Raw genomic sequence first — 24,338 nt, forward strand, 5'->3', positions numbered from 1 at the left:
AGTCCTCAGTCCTCAGTCCTCAGTCCTCAGTCCTCAGTCCTCAGTCCTCAGTCCTCTCCTCTCCTCTCCTCTCCTCTCCTCTCCTCTCCTCTCCTCTCCTCTCCTCTCCTCTCCTCTCCTCTCCTCTCCTCTCCTCTCCTCTCCTCTCCTCTCCTCTCCTCTCCTCTCCTCTCCTCTCCTCTCCTCTCCTCTGTCCTCAGTCCTCAGTCCTCAGTCCTCAGTCCTTTGTCCTCTGTCCTCAGTACTCACTCCTCTCCTCAGTCCTCTCAGATCTCAATGTGGACACTGGTTTCACAAATGAATACCAGTTATAAATGTTATCAGGTTATAACAAATACAAGATAATGATTCCTCTTCATGTTGACAATATTAACTCAGGCTTGAATTCATTTGGTTCTGGCTGGAAATAGTAAACATCCAACATTTAAGGGGAAGTTCTGTAAAAGGAAATCTATTTATAGCCGGGCCAGCAGCGTAGCTTGAGGCACCGACCGTCTCGGTTTGTCAGTCGACTGAATACCTGCAGAATAAATGACTTCACATCGTCGTCCACAGCTGAACATGGTGTCCTGTGCTGGCTAGAGAAGGTTAGCATGCTGCTATCCTGAGCCGGTCTTATAGAGCTGAAGCAGAGATATGGACTTTCCTCCAAAACGCCATTTGAAGATTCAGTTCTGGTTTGTAAAGATAAACTCACATACATTATCTCAAAGATCATCTTCATCATCTCTATCAGTACCTTTCTGTTGATGGCACACACACACACTCACACACACACACACACAAACACACACTAACAAACACACATACACACACTAAGTCCCAGGAGACCAGAAGCTGTTAGAAAGACTTAAGTTCTCTCTTCTCTCTAGGACACATCATTATTTCACTGAAGTGATTTTACACCTTCCTTATCCCCCCCCTCTCTTTCCATTATCATCATTCTCTCACCTTCACAAATATAGATGTGGCCATTAGTGTGACTGCTTTAGACACATTAGACCAATTTATTTGCACCTTCTCGCCTACAACTGTCAGTGTTTCTTTATACACACAGACACACTCTTTCCATCTCTCTCCACTTCCTGCACGCGGTCACACAGATTGCAGTATTAGTGCTCGGTGCTCTGAGGCGGGATCTGTCTGCCTGTGAACTAATATCTGGGCCTGAGCCACCGGGAGAAGGATGAACAGCGTTTTGCACTCACACACTCGTCTTCTTTTAAGAAGAAACAGAGGAGAGAAGAGTTTGTTTCAACCTCACACACACTGCACCTCAAATTAAAACCTTTTCCAGGATATCCAGGTCCCATCGATACACAGCTCCAGTCTCAGCTGTCAATCATGAACTTTAATCCTGTTCTTACAGCTTCAAATAACAAGGTAGAACCAAATTTATGAGAAACATAAACACATGAACATACATCAGTGTGATTAATGGTATTTTTTTGTACTTGTTGTGTTGTATTTATTGTTCTGGCTCCTGAATTTGATTATCCACATTTTCTATCGTCTTTTATGAACTTGAAAGAAACTACAAGAACAATTCTATTACATTTTTGAACAGAAAAGAACAGTGAGACCTTATCCAGTACAGATTTAAAATCAGAACTTGGAATCATTTGAATTTATGTATCACAATGAGAGAAAAACTTCACTATTAAAATGTGATGGAAATGAGGTCAACGGCAGAAGTTTAAAGAGGAAAAACTGAGAATAAGATGAAAATTAAAGCATAATCCAAAAACTGGAGCGTTGAGGATGAGCCTGTTTAAATGTTTAAATGTTTACAGAGGCGTGCGTGTCTAACCCAGCTCGCCGCTGGCTTCGGGCGGACATCAATAATCCAGCAGAGTTCGGGAGCTGGAGGCATTTTTAGGTTCCTTCTGAGAACGTCTGAAGCCTGATGTTATTTTGTTAAGTGTCTCCAGCGTCTCCTCAGCAGGACGAGAATCCTCCAGGTTCTAACTTGCATAACAGCTGAGTGTGAGACACATCACAGGGAAGCAGTGCCGAGCTCGCGTGTCTGCGTACTTCACAGTCCTCGGATCTTCCAGATGGATGAGATCAGTGTTTGATGTCGTCCTTTAAAAGGCATCAGAGCTGTGTGTGTGTGTGTGCATCCTCTCCACACTGACACATCATCATTAGTTTCTCTGGGATCCTCCCATTCACAGTCATTTGTCTCTCTTCTCTGCTTCTTTGCTTTTCTCACCCCTCGTTCTACTTTCACCACTTTCATCTCTCCTCTTAGTTTCCATCCACTTCTGTTTCTCTCGCTTCTCTTTCTGTCAAACGCCTGTGTACGGAAAAACAAAACCAGATCTACACAATTAAGACACAAACCTCCCTGACTCTCAGATCCCTGTGAGGAGCCAAACTGTGTCTGTTAGCCTCCTGCTGAGCTGGTGCAGATGTTCGGCTGTCAGCTGAGCCGGGGCACAGACACACTGACTGACTGGGAAACTGACGGGATCATTAGAAGCTCTAAGATCATTCTCAGTAGTTTGTCTGTTTGTCTCTTTGACATCCTGATATAGTAGAATATCATCAACACACCCACTCGCTCGCTGGGAGTTTTCCCAGATATTTCCCTGCTGTGTTCTCACTAGGGCTGCAACTAACAACTATTCTGATAGTCGATTAGTCACCGATTATTGAAAAGATTAATCGACTAATCGGATAAGGAATGACACAAATTCTCAATTGTTTTATTTAGCAAACCGCTTTTAAATTTAGCTTGAGGTTTTTCGAGGCATGTGATTACTGAAAATAAAGACAATAAAGATCGATACTTCATTAAAAAAAATGTCTTTTAATAAACTTTGCTGCATATAAGGGTACTGTTGACACAAAAGCAAAGAAAAATCAAGCTTTTGTCCATTTAAAACCAAGGACAGGCAAAGTGCTAATAAAAATAAATTAAAAATCAAGTATCCATTTTTCCTGTTAACAAAAAGGACAGGGAAAATAACAATAATAAAAACATCAACAAACGAAACCACAGTCTTCTTCGGACTAAATAATTGTGATTTAAAAAAAGACGTTTGTCAGGCAATAGGATAACAAGTTTCTCCTGGTTCACATCCACCATTCAACCTGAAAGTCTTTCCTCTCTCGTCCTCTAAAGGCCGATATGTACTTCTCCGTTTTTTATGACACGGACAGAAACGGACAGAAAAACGCCCTCTCCGAGCGACTCGGAGAGCTTTTCGTGCACCTCTGATTTTTCTAACTGTCCGTGTTTATTTCGGAGACCCAACGGACAGCCCTTGGCTGTGATTGGTCCGCGAACGACATCATTTCCGTATGACGTCATTTCCGTATTTCACATTTCCGGACCTCAAACCTCCTGCTTCCTTCCCTGTGTCACATCAAACCCAAACACAACTACGATTCTACGATTAATGTGACGTGTGTGTTAAGCCAGCGGAGTTGTCCGGCTGACAGTGGCTCGTTAGAGCACTGACGACATGTGTGCACGGTCACATACGGTTATAACGAGCTTTCATAACGGCGCTAGCGCGCTAGGCTAGGCGGCTAGCCACCATGCTAACTGCGGTGGTAACGGTGCAAAAACCCACTGTCACAACTTTAATTTCACTTCTATCATGACACTGTTTCTATAATACCGTCAGGTTAGAAGCAAACACTGGGTAGTAGTTAGTGCCGGGAGTCCCTGCTGACTGTGTGTGGAAGCTGGGGGGGAGCTAGCTCCGTGTAGCCTCAAGCAGATTCAAGCTGTGGAATTAGCAACACAGTTCGGAAACAAGACCGGGGAACCGCTGCGCTAAGAAACGATAACATCAGCATTTTGACCCGCTGGGTGTCACTTTATTTAGTTCTGTTAGTTGCCATGGTTCAGTGTGTTGGAGGCGAGCCACAGAGGTAAACAGACACACGTGGACTTCTTCTTCCCAGAAATGGGGTAGGCTTCTCTGAGCTCGTCTTCCGTTGCGCCACCTACTGTTTGGCGGTGAATTGTTTTCAGACGGATTGTCGTCGGAGAAGCAAAAATCAAAAAGACTCTCTGCTATACGTGCGTCCCTCTCCGTGAAACGGATACGTAGAAGCATACTGGAGCCTTAACACAAATCTGTCTCCAGGCCCAAACATAAGAAGACGACACTGACCTGGAAAAATAATGAATATTTCAATTAGCTATAAGCAATAAAATGATTCCCTTTAACACAGTTAGCGGTGATGTTGTACTGACTTAACAGAACAGAACATACTATATTTAGAATCATCTCCCTTTCAGACGCTTATTTTTCATTAAAGAAAACACAGGAGACCCTAGTGAAAGTCGGGTTCAGCTCTTTGTCGTGTGGCTCGACGTGAGCGCTCGTCCCGTGGCGCCCGCTGGAAGACGCTGCCCTCATCATCCTCGCTGATCCTCAGCTAAGTCCCTGTGAGTGGAAACAACAGGCCGCCTTGTTCTCTACACAGAACGGCTGTGCTTTGTTACTCGGAGACTGAAGCTGTTTGCTGAAATGCAGCCTGAGCAAATATTAGCCCTTCTCATTACCAGAGACATTAACTCCCAGTAGATCCTGCTTTAATCTCCCTCTTCTCAGGCCTCATTAGCAATGCAGTGGGAAGCTTCTGTCTAATGGCCGAGGCCGACGTTCAAACGCTCTGTGCCGTTACTCCCTCGGTGCAAACTGGGCAAATAAATGTGAGTCAGAACATTTTGTCATTTTCAGTCTTTTAGAATGTAATGTGAACATGAGGGGGTCGGGCCAGAGCTGCCTTGAACCTGAAAGAGCTTTTAAAGGCTGAGAGCTAAAAGCACAACACTCGTCCCCAGTGACGAGCTTCTGCCATTTCTCATCCGGTTGCAACTCCAAACTTTTCCCAAGAGGCAGCTCCAGTTATCACGAGCATTCAAACATCAAACTTTTGCTGCACGTGAACAGAAGTGAACATTCAGAGGTTGGTTGTGCTGTTGTGTGTAACTCGCCCGCTGCTCGGCTCTCTCTCTCTGTTTCGTCTCAGTATTTCCCAGCAGACAATGGGGGGGACACGGTGTTGTATCTGCTGCAGAGCTGGGTGTGCTGGGGGGGGGTGGAGGTCCCACTCTTCACCTCCTGCACTGCTTTGGAGAAGGAGAAGCAGTAGAAGAGCAGGACGGTGTTAGAGGCGTCTCCTTCACTGTCCAGCACACAAGCTGCTCTCTCTCTCTCTCTCTCTCTCTCTCTGCTCGTTAGTGTTCCTCCCACAATCACACACAAACAGTTTCTCTGCTGCTCGCTCTCCTTCTGTCCATTTATCTCCCTCCTTGGTTCTCTTTACTATGATGGATGGCGAATCGGGTGAAGGAGCAAGAAGCAGTGAGTGATAAAGGAGAAGATGTGAGGAGAAGGGAGGAGGTGGAGCTGGTTTTAAAAAGAGCCTAAAGTAACAGCGAGTCGCAGATGTGGATCGACTCACTGCGAGAAGGTTCCTGGTTTGAATCCAGCTTTGGCCGCAGTCTTTCTTTGTGAAGTTTGCATCTCCTCCCTGTTTTTGATTCTCTGGTTTCTACACTCACAACAAAATGAGATTGGGTTGTGTTAACTGGCGACTGTAAATTGTCTGTAGTTGTTTCCTGTCTGTTGTGTCTGTGATTGGCTCCAGTCCCTCACAACCTGGAGGATGGAGGATTCATGGATCTTAAACCCAGACATGTTTACAGGACTGATATTTATCTGTTTGTGAAACTTGATCCAAATAAATTTAAATAAACTGTAAACTCTGAGTTTAATAACAATAAAATAATATGATCTCGTTCAGGCTTCAGATACAAAACTTATATTTGTGGTAACTCACATGTCTCATCATTTGTGACATTGTGCAGACCATGATATCCATTAATCATAAATAAATAACATGATTATTTAGCACTGAAAATATTTACTTTGAAGGCCATCTTAAGTATCTTTGGTTTTGTGTTTCATTATTTAAACATCCAGTCAGATTCTTTGTAGTTTCTAAAAATAACATTTGCTCTAATTTAGTTATAAAACAGGTTTTTAAATGAATCCCAGGTTTCTTTAATAAGTCTTTCTACTTTTCCCGTGTGCTTGCAGTTCAAGGTGGCCGGCGAGTGGTGGACGTGGATCGACTATGAGCGTTTCCAGGAGTTAGTCCGGGCCCACGAGGAGAGCGGGGGCGAGCGGAGCTTCTCGGCCTTGGACTACACCGCTAAGACCCCCAGCTGGGCTCTGTTCGGGGGGGCCGAGCAGGGATTCGACCCGACGGACACGCGCTTCCAACGACGCAACAAAACCAAAGACATCTCAGGATGCTGAGAGAGAGAGAGAGAGAGAGAGAGGATGGACAGAGCGAGTACTGATTACAAAGAATAAGCCTCAATGATGATTTTATTCCTGTTCACTTTGAGTGGACGGTTACTTTTTTACAGCAGCTTTCATTCTCTTCTGAATTTATATTCTGTTCATTGATCTTTAATCGTTTTGGCTCCTCCAGAAACTTCCAGAATCACTTCCATCTCACTTCCTCCCTCACATTCCACTTTGCGGTTGTTTTGACCTGCTTCTTCTTTTATTCGTTCATGTTTATAGATGTTCTCCCTCTCTTTCCGTTCGTAGGGGTCATTATTATAAATGTCTCTTGATTTAATCTTTGAGTCCGGTAGCACTTAGGGAGATTCTACCCGGTTGAAGTGGAACCTGGTGGAACCTCCACAATCATCAGACTCATTTCTGATGTGTTGTTTTATAGCCCAGGACCTGATTAGCATGTGAGGAGCGTCTCTTCCACTTCTCCTTGTGGGAGTTGCACATCCTTCCCAGACACCTCTTGCTCTTCCACCTCCTCATTAGGACGGTGGCTGCTTCTCCTCTGCAGTGAGAGAGGAGCATCAAAGATACAGCCCCCCCGGTAGAGGCTCTTTACTGCGCTCTTTGTGTTTTAGCTTTTTGCTTCGTTTTTTAACCCCAAGTCCAATTGTTGCTCTGTTGCAAATTCATCCATTGTCGGCTTTGCTTGGTTCCAAAGCTCCGAGCCGGGAGAGTTTCAGCTTCTCACAAACGGTTTACACCATTCGTACAGGTTTTGCTCCACATAAGTAGAAAGTGGGTTTTATTACAAAACATTCCAACATTATAATGAATGTATTTGACTTATTTCGGTATCTTGATGTTGAAAACACTTTGGGTAACACTGCTTGATTTCAGTCTCAGGAAAACAAAGCCATCAGAAGCTGCTCTCAGTCATGCACCAACATTTTCCTGAAATATTATAGAGGGGTTGAATGTCTGATGTCCAAATATCCGATTGGCTCCAGATATTTTCCAGAACTTTTTCTAGAATAAAATATCCAGTAAATGTCTGAGTGAGTTCTTGTCAGAATACAGCAGGAAAATATCTGGAAAAATTCACAAGAATTGAAATACCTCAGGATGAAAAATTTTAGTTGGACAAGAAGACGTCAACTTGTTAAGACAAAGACAAAATAGAGTTTTGGACGATAAAGTCCTGACGCCTGTCGATGTTCTGCACATAGGCTCCACCCCTCGCCTGAATATCCTGCACCCAGTTTCCCAGAGTTCATGTCTGAAACCAGCTTTGTTATAGTACCTTACAGTCGGTTCTGGTCCTGAATCCTCTCATGCCTTCACATCTCTCAGCTCCCCGGTGAATAGACACAACATTTGGCTCAGAGACATAAACAGTTAATGTACGAATCAGCTGATCCAGGTTCAGTCCACATCCAGGAGAGGGGAGGAGCCTCACGAGCAGTCATGTGACTTCAGTCCAGCGTTTCTGAGGAAACAGCCTTTTCTGATGTTTTTAGTTTACGTTCATTTTAATGCGTTGTCTTTTTGAATGTGAGACCAGATTGATGTAGATGTGTGTTTCTGTCGGGATGTTGCAGGTGTGTGGAAATCGTCACTGTAATAAATGTGTTGGTAAAAAATCTGTTTTGTCATGTGGGAATTTCATGTGTCGCACAGACACACAAACACACACAGACATTCATTAAGGTGCACTTTTCTTACAGTATTTCTGGCAGATATTCTTTTTTTTCCACGTGGGACAAAGTGGGACGTTGACATTTGAAGACGATACTTCTGGAGCTTCCTGTGCTGCACTCAGAGGACGACAGACGCACTCGGGTTGAACAAGGACAGAGCGAAGGTGAAGCTCCAGTGACAAAGTTGCTTCTGTTCTTTCTTCGTAACTTTACTCAGACGCTCCTGCAGAAAGTTGGTGACTGAGGCAAAAGTAAGTTCTAAATTCTGTTGTATTCAGAAATCTTCTGAGTTTCTCTCCCTCATTAGATCTCATGGCTAATATGGATTTTTGGGACCAATTCTGACATCAGGGTTAAAAACATTTCAGATATATTTTGGACGCTGTTTATTAAAAACAACTTGGCAATGATTCCTAAGCTTTAACCATAAACTTCTTTGCAATAAGCAACAATGGAAAACCACCAAATAAAAATAACTTGAATAAGGACAATCGACATAATAATCTGCATAATTTATTCTTTAAAATAAAAGTTTTCACTCTTGAATTTAAGGAAAGTGTTTTGGCCTTGGCGGAGGCTTCATCTTTTTATAAAGAGTCATTTCAGTTTCCTGCCTAATTTTGTTAGTCTTCACATTTAAAATCAACTAGAATAAATTTCCCGGTCTGTCCAACAACCTTCAGATTGAAGCTTTAATTGCCTAATTAACATAACATCTATTTCAAATGTGTTACTGAAAGTTAATGTAGGATTGAACATGTTCTCTGTCTCTGTACTCCAGTGCGTTCGCAGTGTTCGCTGCTCTGGCTGCGACTTGTTTCCCTGGCGCACTTTAAACAGCTCACTGGTCCCATTCATCACGTCCCAGACCATTTAACATCCGTTCGTTCCCAGTTATGATGAATTGGGTCGTAAACGGACTGTAAGTGGTCATTTACTGTAAATTATGAATTAATTCTCTACCGCTTTTTAATGTATCGATCATCTCCTCTCGTAGCAGAAGCAGAAGTCAGACGTTTTGTCTGTTGTAGCTGTGAAGCATCTTTTCTTCTGATAGAATTATCTAAGGTTATGAAATAGCTTTTGTTACAATTCAGTGAATATGTCTCTTTAAACTGTAAAGACGGTTTAGAGATTAGGAGAGAGGTTGTTGAACTGAACTCAAAAATACGAATTTCTGAACAAGGAGAAACTTGGTCGAGGTCAGAAACATCAAATAAATCACATGTTTTCTCTTATTGTCACAGTCTCTTTCTGAAAGTTTCTTTATCGTCCTAGTGTTGTCTCGACGCAGATCCAGGACCAGATGAATGTTTCATCCTGGGAACACATGCAGGGATCATTTTTGAATGAGAATGATTTTTTGCTTACATCGTTCGCCAGTGATTCTGCTTCAACACAGTCAGGGAGACAAATAATTCATGTTTGAGACCAAGTGATAAAAAACATGTGATTACACTCACTGTGCTTGTGGAGGAACTCCCAGAGGAGCACGGTGAGAACGTTCAATGTTGGTGTCTATGTTTTTAGTTATTCTGCTCTCACATGTATAAAAGCTCTGATTGTTAAGAAGCATTTGGATAAAACATGAAGCTGAAAACACAGAGACACACTCAGAAAGATGGAGAGTCGTCCCCTCACTGAGCCTTTCTTGGCATTCAGAGAACAGTATCTTTTTATTTTGAAGGGGTATTTTCAGTCAACCGTTGGGAGTCCAGGATCCATCTCTGAAGGCCTTCAGAATAAAAGTGAGCCTCATATTCTCACAGGTTGATGTTTCCTGAGCGGGGGGGTCAGCTTGTTCACCTGTCATCAGATCAGCAGGTGGTCCGGCGTCCGCTGAACCCCTAGAGGGTCACTGCCCTCGTGGAGACGCTCGGGAAATACATCTCTGTGTGGCCTCATGCTTTTCATGCTTTTGTCCCAGAGGCTTTGAGCTGCTGATGACGTGCACAATGCATCCAAGTGTGTGTGTGTGTGTGTGTGTGTGTGTGTGTGTGTGTGTGTGTGTGTGTGTGTGTCACTCTGAGCCGTCAGCTTCCACTCAGGGTTAATCAGCATATTTATAACCGTGGTGTCTCGGAGTGTGTGGCTGCTCGCCTGCCTAATGGTGATGTGCCCAAAACTCAAGGGTGTGTGGACGTGATAATGGATCCTGCAGATGGATGATAAATGTGTTGGATGTTACGTGTGATTCTGTGTTTGTCAGAGAAAATAAAAAAAAGTGTTCACCTCAGGGGTGAGTGAGCACAGACGCTTCTGATCGTCCCCTCTCCCCCTCAGCTTCTGCGTGTACATGTTGTGTGCTTGTTTTTTGTGTTTGGGCCAGATGTCGCTGAGAGGACCACCATCCCTCAGCCCGTCCTGTCTGTGTCCATCTGTAACTCACCTCCCCTCCTGGCTGATCATGGTCGTTGGCAGATGCTTGATTCAGCTTCATTGTTCCCCGACTCCATGGAAACACGTGGATTCTTTACTGTTACACAAACTCTGTATATCTAGATGATAAGTTTATGGATGTGACGGTCAAGCATGAAATGTGAGCAAAGAGCCGGTGAGGAATCAAACCTGCACGTGTGTTTGTGTGGTTTTGTTTGTGTGATTCACTCTATGGAGCTGATCAGGTTAAAGGGAGAGTTCACCCAAAAGTGAAGAATTGCTTGTTATCTACTCATCATTATGTCGATGAAGTGTTTGAGTCCACAAAACACTTCTGGAGTCTCAGTAGTAAAGAGGTGTTGCAGCCAAATCCAATATAATTACTACAATTATGAAAAACTGTAAATGGCGACCACTTCTTCAAATGTTAAAAAAACACAGAAAAACAACACAACCTGCCTCCGTTCTGATCCTGTGATGTCATCCAAGTGTCCGTGAGCCCAGATGTTCATAGTCATTTCCACGTTTTGAACCTAAAAGTCCTCTGATATCTTCACAAACCAGAAAGTTTGATCAGTATTTCAGTTTATAATATATAACTTAAACAGCTATACGCTCCATCTCCTCTAGAAGTGTATTTGAATGCATGAACCTCAGTGTGTAGATGTAAAGTTGATGTAGTGGAACAGAATCACATCTAAGTTCCGGTGTGAGGTTGTGATTTTCTGCTCCAGCTGTATCTACGCCTCTGGACCGTGCGTCACGTCGGTGGAGCTCAGCTGTGATGACTGACACACCTGACCTCCTGACCTCTGACCTTCCGGACCGCCCAACCTCTTGACCTCCTGACCTGTGAGACCTCACCACGTCCGTCACTTATCATCCCGTGCTGCTGAAGAACGATCCCCAGCTCGGAGCCAACACTTGTCCCCAGGATGGTTCATAGTTTCCTGTCTCTGTCTGAGCCGGTGTTTGTGGGCGGCGACCCTGATTAGCCCCCCCCGTGCTAATCCGCTCTTTAAACAGAGCGACTCAATTAACCAAACGGCCGCTTCGCCACGGCGTCGCCCGGGAAGCTGATGCCTTCCTCTCGAAGGGGGATTTGCATTCTAATGGCGAAACAGATTCTACGCCTGACAACTGACTGGTGGCAAATCACACGGCAGCGTGATGAATCATATAAAATCTGTCTCAATGATGAGCGCTGCAACGCATGTGTGGCGCTCTGCGATTAGAGGAGGTGTGTGCTGATTGCCTGCTGTGGATCCTGGATGGTTCCTTCTCTCCCTGAGGCTCAGCTGTCACATGGTCTGTTTCACCGCTCGGCGACTGAACGCTTCACCACGAAGGTTCCGATCCATCGAGCAGCATTAAAAGATCACGTTCAAGTTTAAGGACTTCATGAACCTCTGCAGCTTCTCCTCACTGTTTTATATTTTATACGCAAATTAAAAAGTTACAAGATCAACAGGTGATTTATCTGTCAGCTTCTGTTTCTCTCTCTCTCTCTCACACACACACACACACACACACTCACACACACAAACACACTCACACTTTGTATACAAACGAGACGCTCTGGCCTACAGAGAGTTTCCGTGATGGCGTCACCAGTCGGTCCTGACCTTACCGCTGTTTCCTAGCAACAGAGCTGCTCACAAAGTTCTAATGCCCCTTGGTTTCTTTTTTTTAAGTTCAAGCTTGATCCTGATGCATCGGACGTCTCGTGTTTGGAAGATGTTTCATCACCGAAAGCCCAATGAAAGCTGGGATGAGATGTGATTGATAAATGAAGCTGCATCAGGTCAGCGGGCGAAGAGCCGGGTCCAACCAGGAGCTGAACCACGGCGATACCACATACCAGCGATCAAAGCTGTTTCCTTGTGTTGTTCAGTCGCAGGAAAATAAAAAAGAAACACACCTGAACTTCAGGGACAAACTTGGTCAAGTTATAATTCGATCAGTTTGAAGCTTGAATCCAACCTGCAGCGGCTCCAGCACGTCCCTGGGCACATGCACACTTCTCCAAAGGGCAGTCGGGATATTGGTTCAGTCCATATTCATCATTATTTCCCTCTTCAGCAGCAGAACAGAGTAGAGTCAAGATGGAGACTGAACCAGAGCTACAGGAGAGAGAACATCTGTGTGATGGACTGAATCAGAAGAAGTAGATTCTCTGTGTCTGCTGCAGATGTGGATATACAGTGATTTTACACTATCGATGAGTCTTTTTCCTGCTGCTCTTGTCAAGTGGAGCAAAAAAATGTTCACGGCTGCACAACCTCAGCTGTAATGAGAACACGCATGAAGACGTCCAGCCGTGTTTCATAACCTGCAAACTGTAGCCCAGTTCTCCAGCTCCTCCTGGGGATCCCACCCAGGACACATGGGATATGAAGTCCCTCCTGTGGGTTGTGTGTCCGCTCCAGGATCTCCTCCCCGGTGAACTACCACCCAGCACCAGCCGTAGAAAGTCCCGTAGGTTTTGGCTGAGTCTTATTTACCTTTTGTTTTCCCTGCTGCTTGTTTGGCTCAGTCTACGACATGTGATTGAATAGATGGATTTCACACCGGAGGCGAATCAGAAACCTCCGATCTTTTCCATAAAATAACAGAATGTGCCATCATAACAGACCAGTCAGTGGGACAGAGATATAAATACCAACATCACATCATTCTTTTAAATAACTACATAATTTAATGCAGTACATGCAAAACTGCAAATGCCTTATCGCATTAAGAGTCCAACTGTTACGCAACACATTACAGTTCCTGCCGTGTACACGCTTGTGCACGTGATGCTACAGATGGAAGGCTGATGAGAGACACGTGGGAATCACCTGATCACTCGCTAACCTCTCCCTGGAACACGCTGAGCTCCGTGTTGGCTTCACTCTGCAGATTGGCAGCAGCCCAGAGGCTTTTATTCAAACTGGGTAAAAGCAGCGTTCAGAGCTTAAAACAGATCAAAGGGGGGAAAAAGACGGAAGAAGGAAGGAACACAAAACAGGAGAAGATCCTTCACGTGGTCCAGAGCTGAGCCGGGAGAAGGAAACACAGATATTCAGTTGATTTATTGTGCCATGAAAGAAACTGATGCTGCTCTGATTAGTACGTTTGCTTCATAATGCCTTTCACCACCGTGCAACTCTGAAAACACAAACCATTTATTCCTCTGCACTCGTTTGTCCGTCTAACAACATTAATTTCACTCGAGCAGGAGCAGAGTGTTTTTATAATGAATCTGACGAGTCTTTAATCTTCATCGTGCACGTGAACCTGCATCTCCGTCTCTGCTGAGATGAAGTTTCTCCTTGAGATGCTCGTCATCTGTTTTCTTTGGTTTTCCTTCAACGTGCTGCAGAGTAGATTCAGTCTCAAACCACAGAAGAACATGCTGTGATGTGAGGGATCCTGAGAGTTTTCATGTGAGCAGCTCTCGTCTGTGCACGTGGACACGTTGTTAGACACGTGACCAGTCCCAGAACTCGGGTCGTTGGGTTGTTGTGGGAGAAACGACTTGCAGGTCGGTGGGCAGTGAGCTCGGCAGGAAGGAGACGGAGCCGATGTCGGAGCAGCATCGTGAGCGTCGCTCAGCAGGTGTGATGAAAGGAAAGGAAATGTCAGCGTGAGCAGCTCAGCCTCCTGATGGAGACAGCAGATCCAGTGTGATACAACAAACATGTGAAATACTTCAGCCTGGATCACGAGTGTTGTAGAACAGAGATCAGGTCGATGACATTTTCTCACAAACTCAGTCCGAGCTCCTGCAGCTTGAAGAGGAAAAGGAAACACCACTGGTATGAAGGTCAGCCGACAGAAACATAAACGCACAGATCTTGTGAGAAGGATAAGAGGACTGCAGCAAGATTTTCTTTCATTTTTTTGAAAAAATTCCAAGACTTCTTGTCTTTTGCACAATAAACCAGATATATTTCTACCAAACGTCACTAAATCGATCCACAGGAACTTAAATTCAATCTCAGAGTCTGATGGCTATCGTCTGTTCTTCGGAGTCCGACTAGTTTCTTCCATCGCATGAGTCAACTGTTTCTCCACACAAAACACAAACAGTGATGCTTTCTGAAGGAGTTTCGGTCCAGATGAAAGTTTTGCTCATCTCTATTCACAGCTGTCTACATATTAAAGCGGATTAGTTAAATAGCCGATGCTGATCCTCTTTTTCTCTGCTTCCGGACGTTTACCTGTCGCCAGAGCTGCTCAAACTAGAAACCAGAAAACCTTTTGGCCCTAAAATGTTGAGCCTCTCCTTCTGATTCTTCTGATTCACATGTAGTTTAAAGATATTAAGTCTGACTGGATGATGAAGTGGTGGAAACAGGAGACGTTTGTCCTCTTTGGTCCTGAACGTCTCCGGCTGCACAGCTGATCCCTGACAGTTTGTCGTCTTGTTTTTCGGCTCAGTTTTATTTTGGTTCCTTCTGTCGGTAACGAGATTAAAATCAGCAGGATATAAACTCATTTCCCTGTGTCCCTCAGTCACAACTGACCTGCACTGCAAGGGCTCTTCGGGTTAATATATTTACCTCTGTCCATAAAACATACTTCTGTAAATGGTCTAGATGTTATTATTCAAATGTGCACATTAGCTTTTATTGCCTCGTTGCAGCAAAACGTTCAAACTCATTCACAAACTCACTGGACTGTGGGAGGAGGCAACTGCTCACAAGTGTGAAACACTGTGTGTGTCTGTGTGTGTGTGTGAGAGTGTGTGTGTGTGTGGTAGCATTTTGCACAATACACGATAACAGCTTTAGTCTTAGTTCTTCTTAATTAACTGAGTTTTATATTCACAACCAATGTTTTAAGAATGAAAATCCACCGATGTATGTGTCGGTGTCGAGAGGATCAGTTGGCAAACCCCTGAAGATGTTTGCTCAATGGTCGAGGAAGAGAGAGAGGAGGATCCTGGCAGACACCTGCCATCGTCTCTACAGCCAGTTTGAGCCTTTGAGCTCCAGGAGGCGCTATAGAGTCCGTCTGTAAGTGGAAGTGTATTTAAGAAGTCTCTCATCCCAAGCGCCATCAAGATCCTTCACGCTCCGCTGGCTTGTTTTATGTTGTTGTTCTTTTTGGTGGCTGAAGACAAATGTCAACCTTGGTGGAGAATAGAGATATTTTCTATTCTATTCTAACATAATGTATTTTGTCTTTTGCTTTGAATTGGTTAATTATTGTAGTTTAAATTTCCAATCACCTTGAACTGATTTGAAATCTAATTTGAGCTCATATTTCTGTATAATTTCCGTCCCTGGAGAAGAATCACGTTATGTTGTGAACTAAGGCGAATAAATAATCATTATAGATTCTTTCACTTTGCCTTGACTTCATTATATTTAAATGAATATTCCTCCAGTGTATCTGTCCTGTTAACACTCTGTAGATTCCTGTCTCCGTCTCCTACAACATGATGTTCAGCAGCTCCTGTAATTTCACTGCAGCGAATCCAGAACCGACTTATTGACTCATTAGATTCCTCTTTGAGAAAGTGAGATGAAGCCACAGCAGGAACAGAGACACTGTGACTCACTGCTTAGAGAACACACACACACACACACACACACACACACACACACACACACACAAACAGTAGGCAGTCACACTCACACATGCACATACACACACCTCATGGCGACAAGCTTTCCGAGGCTGAACTGGTGAAGGAACTGAGCACAGATTGGATATGTGATACATGGTGTGTGTGTGTGTGTGTGTGTGTGTGTGTGTGTGTGTGTGTGTGTGTGTGTGTGTGTGTGTGTGTGTGTGTGTGTGTGTGTACTAAAGGAGAATGGCTCACAGTGTTCCCTGTGTGAGCCACTCGACAAACCCCCAAAAACTGATAAAACTGCAAAGACAGCAGTTTATTTCAAAGTTCCCTCTCTGGCTCAGTGAGTAATTTATTTATCAGCTTCTCTCGTGTGCAGTTCTCTCTTCAGCTCTTCTCTCCGGTGGTGTCTCATTAACCAACTGGGCTCTTGTGCCTTTTGATCTCACTCCCCTGGGAACCATTACAGCCATTAACACACTGAGCGTAATCAGGTTTCAACCGGTGGTTCACTCACGTTCAGAGACGTTCAAACAGCAACAGGAGCTTCTAGTTTCTGATTTTCAGAATTGAACATGTCGAAACATTTGTCTTTTACAAGCAAAGAAGCAGTAGGAAAAAAATCCAGCACATTCGGGTGTGTGTGTGTTATATAATTAATATCTACTGTACAGTCGCTGGTCAAATTTAAACACAAGATCTCAATAATGAAACATTTAAACCATCAAACCTTATAAAGACACAGTTTGCTCCAACCTGAATTATTTATATCCTTATGTAAATGTGTTTGTATATTTGTATGTATATATGCACTCATAATAACACAGAACCGAATCAATCTGCTTGTAAGTAACAGGTGTGAGTGAGTCAGGTGTCAATCACTGTCACTCAGAGTGAGATCCAAGATATGTTACAACATCAAAACTCACGTGTTTATTTCTCTCTTCTTGTCTGTTTCATTCATCTGTGCACGTCAGGCTTTACAGCTCAGAATCTAATGTAGTCACTTTATTATTGTGTCTTTATAATTCTCTACTGGGTTTAATTCTGTATCGCATGTTATTGGAGTGTTTCAGTCTGATGCATTGGACGGCGAGTCGACATTAAGTGTGAGTCCAGCGTGTCTGCTTATGGTTTAGATCTGTTTTTCTGATGTAGTTTGATTCTCTTTCACTTGGCAGAGCGTTGTGTTGCCTGGTTTTCGTGCTCTCTCTCATATCCACCACGTGTTTGTGCCGATCTGCTGCAGAATCTGTCAAATAAATAAGAACTGGAGGAAGGTTCAAGATATCTCCACCACACAGCAGACGAGCCAGGGTTTAGATATTGTGCCCGATACAGACTCCACATCTAATCGAATGGTTTTTTGAATACGTCTCCAGTAAATCCACATTTCTTCACCTCCTCACAGAGACGATAAAATTACCCAAAGGTTCCTTCTCCTTCCTGCTGACTCACATGAATTCCCACCGAGTGAAAACCTGCTAAAAGCCTTAAAGTGTGAGAAAGTAACTGTCCAAACTGTGAAAGAAAACGTTTCCTCTCCGGTCTCCGTGGGCACATTACCCTGAATTCAGATTGAGACCTGAGGTAAAGTTACAATACGCTGTGAGACAAAGACATTGGTTTTGATTACACTGACAGGAAGTGGGACAGAGGAAGAGAGTGGGGGTGCAGAGGGAGAAATGAAGCGTCACATGAGCTCTGAGATTATTTACAGGACGTTTAGATTTTCAACACTTTGGCAGGTTGAGAAGAATTTAAGTGTTTTTCAGTGAAGCAGGAGATTAAAATAAACAGTCAGTGAAATGCTGCTGAGAAAAAACTTCTCCCGACGTATGTTCTTCTTTTATTAAGTTATGTTTGACTTGTTTTGTTCATAACTTAATTTATATTCAGCGTAAACCTTAACTTATTTTGATTATTCAGTAGTCAGATTATTATTATTTCAACTGTTAATTATATGTTTTCATGTCTTTTATGTGAACTAGGGTATTATTATTTATTCATTCTTTCATTCATTTATTTATATATGTGACAGAACCACGTTTGAAATCATAAGACGTTGAATTTGTAAATAAGAAAATACAGCAAACACAAATAAATATTCAAAACAATATGACTTTCTTTCTTTCTTTCTTTCTTTCTTTCTTTCTTTCTTTCTTTCTTTCTTTCTTTCTTTCTTTCTTTCTTTCTTTCCTCTTCTGTTCTTGTCCCACAATCCAATTTGTTGCAAAGTGAAGCCATGGGTAAAATAAAAGTCATTGTTTTTGTGAAGTTCAGGAAAATAAATCAAGAACTTCGGGAACTGGAGGATTTAACAGTGGAAATAAAATCATAAAACAAAACTGTCTGAGACTGAAGAGCGAATAAATCAAACTAAACATTTATAAACGAGCCTTTTCTCGAATATTAGGTCAAATAATAATAATAACTGGAATAATACAAATGATGGTGGTGGCCAGTGAGAACTTTACTTTGAAGGTTATGTCCGGAAATCCTCATCTGATCTAATTATCCTTCACCTACATTAGTTATCTTTCTGTCAGAGGATGGAAATGAAACCAGTGATGAATTGAACTCTCCGATTCTCTCCGGATAGAAACGACAAAACGAAAACAGATCAAAGACGAACAAGTTTGAGAATCAGCCAATCAGCGCGCTCCTCTCATCGATCCACAACCCACACGTGTGAGCGCGCCTGTGTGTTATTCCATGTGTGTGTGTGTGTGTGTGTTGTCGTGCATGGATTTTGAGTCGTCGCAGCTGAGCAGTGAAATCTTCTCTGAGATTTAATTCTCCTCCCGGATCCGAGCAGGAGAAGAATTGATGAGAGTTTGGTGAAAAGTGACATCTCCTTTTTTTTAAATTGTTATTATTGTTATAATTATTATGACCGTGGGAATAAACAGCTGCTCTGAATCCCGGATGAAAGGAATAACTCATCAGTAACACATCAGAGGAAGCGGATCGATCCACGAGGGGCTGGTGGAGGGATTCGAACCCCCGGCGTCTGGAGACTTGATCTACTGGTTTCTAGAGACCGGATCTACTGGATACTGGTTTCTTCTGGGATCGGTTCTCAGATCTGAGTGATCACGTGGTCGCAGCCTCGGAGGTGAGTTCCAGGAAACAGAAGATAAAGAACCTCGAGCTGTTAGGTTCCTTCTTCTGTCAGACACCTGTTGGATCAGTGTCACTAATAATATTAATAATAATAATGATGATAATTCTAATATGAGCTGATGGTGAACTTTGAGTGTGTAAAGACATATTCATTCATTTTTTCCTTTTCCTTCTTGCGTAATGAGGTTTTTGATAAAAAAAAAAAAAAATTAAAGTTTTAAAATTAATAATTGACTCGTGACCTTTTTAAGATGTTAAATGTTAATCATCCAGAATTTTAATCATGACGTAACAGATATAATTATGTGAACTCAATTTAAAACGACGCCAGTAAATCATAAGAAAACAGTTTGCATCTTGGTGATGATGATGATGATGATGATGATGGTTGATCCAGATCCTTTCACACCGATGACATGCAGTTCACGGGCTTGTGCGTGCGGGTGCGTGTTGGGGGGGAGTTCAGCAGAGCGCCCCCCCCTCATCCATCACCATCCATCCCACAAGTTACGCTGCATCCAACTGGAGCTCCACATGGTGGCGCACGTTGTGTTGTTGCCTGCGAGATCTCTACAATACACAAAATGTGTGTGCGTGTGTGTGGACTCCATTGTTGTCACCTCTTCATCATGGGGACCAGTATACACACTGACCAGTGGACCTCATGTGGACCAGTGGACCTCATGGGGACCATTGGACCTCATGGGGACCAGTGGACCTCATGGGGACCAGTGGACCTCATGGGGACCAGTGGACCTCATGGGGACCAGTAGACCTCATGGGACCAGTGGAACTCATGGGGACCAGTGAACCTCATGGGGACCAGTGGACCTCATGGGGACCAGTAGACCTCATGGGGACCAGTGGACCTCATGGGGACCAGTGGACCTCATGGGGACCAGTAGACCTCATGGGGACTGGTCATGGGGACCAGTAGACCTCATGGGGACCTCATGGGGACCAGTGGACCTCATGGGGACCAGTAGACCTCATGGGGACAAGTGGACCTCATGGGGACCAGTAGACCTCATGGGGACCAGTGGACCTCATGGGGACCAGTAGAACTCATGGGGACCAGTAGACCTCATGGGGACCAGTGGACCTCATGGGGACCAGTGGACCTCATGGGGACCTCATGGGGACCAGTGGACCTCATGGGGACCTCATGGGGACCAGTGGACCTCATGGGGACCAGTAGACCTCATTGGGACCAGTAGACCTCATGGGGACCTGTAGACCTCATGGGGACCAGTGGACCTCATGGGGACCAGTGGACCTCATGGGGACCAGTAGACCTCATGGGGACCAGTGAACCTCATGGGGACCAGTAGACCTCATGGGGACCAGTGGACCTCATGGGTACCAGTGGACCTCATGGGGACCAGAATCCAGTCCTAATGACGCTAAACATCTTTTCTATTCATCCTGGTTGAGGTTGGTTAAGAAGCTAGTTGTGTTTGTTGGTTGAGTCTGTAGCATGGTTGCTATGGACTGTCATGTTGATGTAAGGAGTGCGGTCTTTAGGTTGTCCACAATGATGGAGGTCAAAGGGACCTGTGTGTGTGTGGTCCTGGTTTGTTGTCGGGACCTGAATCTGTTTGACACGTTCACATTATGGGGACGTGTCCTCTTTATGGGGACAATAAACAAATCCCCATTTCATAAATGATAAAGTTTGAAGGTGAAGACATGTGTTCAGGAGACACTACTGTGTGTGTGTGTGTTTGTGTGTGTGTGTCTGTGTGTGTGTGTGTGTGTGTGTGTGTGTGTCTGTGTGTGTGTGTGTCTGTCTGTGTGTGTTTGTCACCTCCTCTATAAACACTGATCTTGTCAGGACCAGGTCTCCTGCTGTTTAACCCCATGAGACACAAATAAATATGATTGATTGATTATTGACCTCATGGGGACAAAGCTCCGTCCTAATGAGGCTTCACATCATCTCTGAGCTCCTGGTTATGGTGAGAGATAAGGTGTGTGTGTTGTGTGTGTCTCTGTGTGTGTGTGTGTGTGCGTGTTGTGTGTGACTCTCCTCTTCTTCTTTCACCTCATCTGTCAGTCTTGCCTCTTCCTTTCGCCCATGTCCTTTGCTTTTGGCAGGACTGTCTGTCCACACCCCGTCTCTCTCTCTCTCTCTCTCTCTCTCTCTCTCTCTCTCTCTCTCTCTCCTCCTGTCTCCTCTGCCTCTCTCCTCCCATCCCTCCTTGTCCCCCCCCCTCTCTCTCCCTCTCTCCTCCTCCCTGTGCAGTGAGCGAGCGCGGCTGCAGGCTGAGTCTGTCACTGGGACTCACTAATGAGCCTTCCACTCTGTCTCCCCATGTGGAGGAATGTTTGCACTGGAGAGCGAGTGAGCCGGCGAAGGAGGGGAGAGAGAGAGCTAGAGAGAGAGAGAGCGAGAGAGAGAGAGGGAGTGAGTGAGGAGCCGAGGAGGGCGAGCGAGAGAGGAGCCGTCGTACCTGCTGCTCCTCGCTGCTCAGATCTGAACCGGGGGATCTGTGGGAACCGATGCTGCTGCTGTGGGACCAGTCCAACCCGTGGAGGACCGTCTGCTGCTGGAGGCTGCGTCCGGGCGTCTGATGGAGGTGTGTGTGTGTGAGGAGGAGGTCACTGAGCCCGCCGCCGCCCCCCCGCCGCCGCCACCGGGGACGCACTCGGAGGTGAACGGAGACTTACCGGGGAACCCGTGCCTGAGGGACGGGTCGGACGCCGTGATGGAGAGTCCGCTGAGGGAGCCTGTGGTGCTGCAGTATCCTGCCCAGTACCCCCCCGACCAGCAGTATCCTGCCCAGTACCCCCCCGGCCAGCAGTGTGGGTAAGAGCCAGCCGGAGAGGGGGGTGTGTAGCTGCAGGGAGGACAGGGGACACTCCTGAGGGACAGCTTGGTGGACGTGTGACTCCTGGTCAGCAGTGATGTGTTGATAATGAATCACCTTTGCACCTGGCTGGTGTGTGTCCCAGTACTGGTGTGTGTCCCAGTACTGGTGTGTGTCCCAGCACTGGTGTGTGTCCCAGCACTGGTGTGTGTCCCAGTACTGGTGTGTGTCCCAGCACTGGTGTGTGTCCCAGTACTGGTGTGTGTCCCAGCACTGGTGTGTGTCCCAGCACTGGTGTGTGTCCCAGTACTGGTGTGTGTCCCAGCACGTCCCAGCGCCTGGGACTGGGAGACACGTTTCACCTTTAGTTGCAGCGACAGGCGCCTCAGGCTTGTGTCTCGCTGAAGCTCGGTGATGATCTCAGCTCGTTAGTCACAGACAGACGAGCAGCCGCTGGTCATCAACGCATCTCCATGATCACCTGCTCTGGTTTTTTAGCATATTTGCTTATTTGTGTGTTTGCTGCTGCATTCTGCACGAGGATGACACGTGCACAGACTCATCAGTGGCGTGAGATCGGTGACACAACCGAGCTGTGATCAGAACACGTCTCCTCGGCTCTGATGGAAAGTTCACAGATCCCAACAGGAAGCTGTCCTTCCCTCACGTGTGTGTGTGTGTTTGTCACCTTCTCCCTGTTGTTGAGTTTTCTCTCTGGTCGTTCTGGAGAAAACCGGTGAAAAGTTGCTGCTGCTGCATCTTTGGGTTTGAGTGGAAACTTTTTAATTAACTTTCTAATGTGAGCAGATCAAAGGCGACAAAGTCTCCTGGTCTCTGTGACGAGGATGATGAGGATCAGAGAGGCAACGTGCCTGTGGTCTGCTGATAACTTTATTTTTCCTGGTGTATATTTGAGATTCTGTCGTCGCCCGGTACACAATGTTCTGTTTGTGCACACCCCCCCTCTCGGCCTGTTGCTATTGGCCGTTGAGCTGCAGGGTCTGATGTGAGAAATCGCCATCTGGCTCCTTGTCCTGCAGAAAGCTTTGAATGAATCTGAGCTCTTTTCATCGAGCTCTCTTCAAAGAGGAAGGACTCCGAGCCGAGGGCTGGCTCCGTGTTCTGAGTGTTTTGGTGTTTTGGTGTTTCTGTGCCGGTCCTTATTTCTTCGTAGAAAGGACAAGAGGTTTGGAACTTGCTCATTAAAAACACAGAGGTTTGAACTCGAAGGTCTGACTGACATGTTTTCATATCACAAAGTTTCAGCTCAGAGACGATCAGCTGACTCCAAGGTTGGAATAGAATTGGTGGAAATGTTGGATGAGGAATTATTATTCTTTCCTAACAAGTTATTTGTGTAAACATTTGGAGAATTGGTCTCGGATATTTTCTTTTTCTGAAGAATTTACAGAATCTCAGGACAAAAAACATTTCCAGGGTATTTTAATCCAATTAACTTTTATAACGATCTCAATGCATCTCATCATTTTATAGCAACGTTTTATAGAGAAACACAACAGCTGCCACAGCAAGATATTTGAATTTAAATGATCAATAACTTATTCAACAGAAATCAAACAAAACAACAATGACTTGCTGATTTATGGTTCTCAAATGTGGACGATAAGCAATGTGAGTATTTTATTTTGGATTACAGACACTATTGATGTGCAGTTCCCCAGTATTTTCCTTTCTTTGGCATTTTTATTACAAGTTAGTTAGTTTTCATCCCTGTACGTTTCATTGTCTGTTGGTTCTGTTTGATTTCCACGAAACTTGGAGGGAATTGTGCGTCATGTGGTTTCAGAATCGTCCTAAATATTAGATCCCGACTCAAAAACATTCTTGTGATCTTCGCCTCAAATCGACTCTGAAAGTTGTCGAAAATATTTGTACATGAGTTGCTATCATCACTTATAAAACAATTAACATAATTTTACAATCAGTTCTAAATAGAAGCTTTGAATTTGAATAAGTCAAATGTGACCTGTCACTGGTAAAGCAGTTTGTCCGTCTTTCACAAGCAGCCAACAACACTTTATATGTTTATATGATATATATAATATCTATATGATCCTTTTTTCTTTGCTCTGTTATTATGTCAACATTGAAAAGAGGTGTCTGTGTGGTTTAAAACGCCTTAAACATACAAACTCAACACATTTTGTGTGAGTTTGTCCACACAACAACGTCACAACTCTGAGGACAACGTGAATCCAGACTTATTCATTTTGATGAAAACAATCCGTTATATTATGATAACTGATGTTGAGCTTTGTGCTCATTCTGGTTCCGGGTTGATTCCTGTTCCACTCACAGTTCCCTGATCACCTCCACGTGTTGCGTTCAGGTGCGTCACCGATGTCCAGTTCTTTTCAGCGTTTTAATGTCAACATGGCGTCTTCCTGCTCCTTCCTTCAGGGTCAAAGTGTTTGATTAGTCATCTTTGTCTGATCCTTGAAGTGTCACCACGTGT

The 24,338-nt window shown here is 44.5% G+C and overlaps 2 protein-coding genes across 2 annotated transcripts in view; both read left to right on the plus strand.

Annotated features, from left to right (window-relative positions):
- Nucleotides 1-7,918, plus strand: part of tyw1 (tRNA-yW synthesizing protein 1 homolog (S. cerevisiae)) — a 51,819-nt gene extending 43,901 nt beyond the window's left edge. The window contains exon 16 of the mRNA XM_061072603.1: nt 6,072-7,918. Coding sequence (XP_060928586.1) covers nt 6,072-6,293 — 222 coding nt within the window. The 3' untranslated portion in view covers nt 6,294-7,918. The remainder of the gene's footprint in view (nt 1-6,071) is intronic.
- Nucleotides 7,919-20,974: 13,056 nt separating this feature from the next.
- LOC133003018 (calcium-binding protein 8-like) overlaps nt 20,975-24,338 on the plus strand; it is a 51,494-nt gene continuing 48,130 nt past the window's right edge. Inside the window, exons 1-2 of the mRNA XM_061072604.1 lie at nt 20,975-21,010; nt 21,665-21,861. Of these exons, the coding sequence (XP_060928587.1) occupies nt 20,975-21,010; nt 21,665-21,861 (233 nt within the window). The remainder of the gene's footprint in view (nt 21,011-21,664; nt 21,862-24,338) is intronic.

The sequence above is a fragment of the Limanda limanda genome, chromosome 6 (assembly GCF_963576545.1).
Source record: "Limanda limanda chromosome 6, fLimLim1.1, whole genome shotgun sequence".
Taxonomy (NCBI): domain Eukaryota; kingdom Metazoa; phylum Chordata; class Actinopteri; order Pleuronectiformes; family Pleuronectidae; genus Limanda; species Limanda limanda.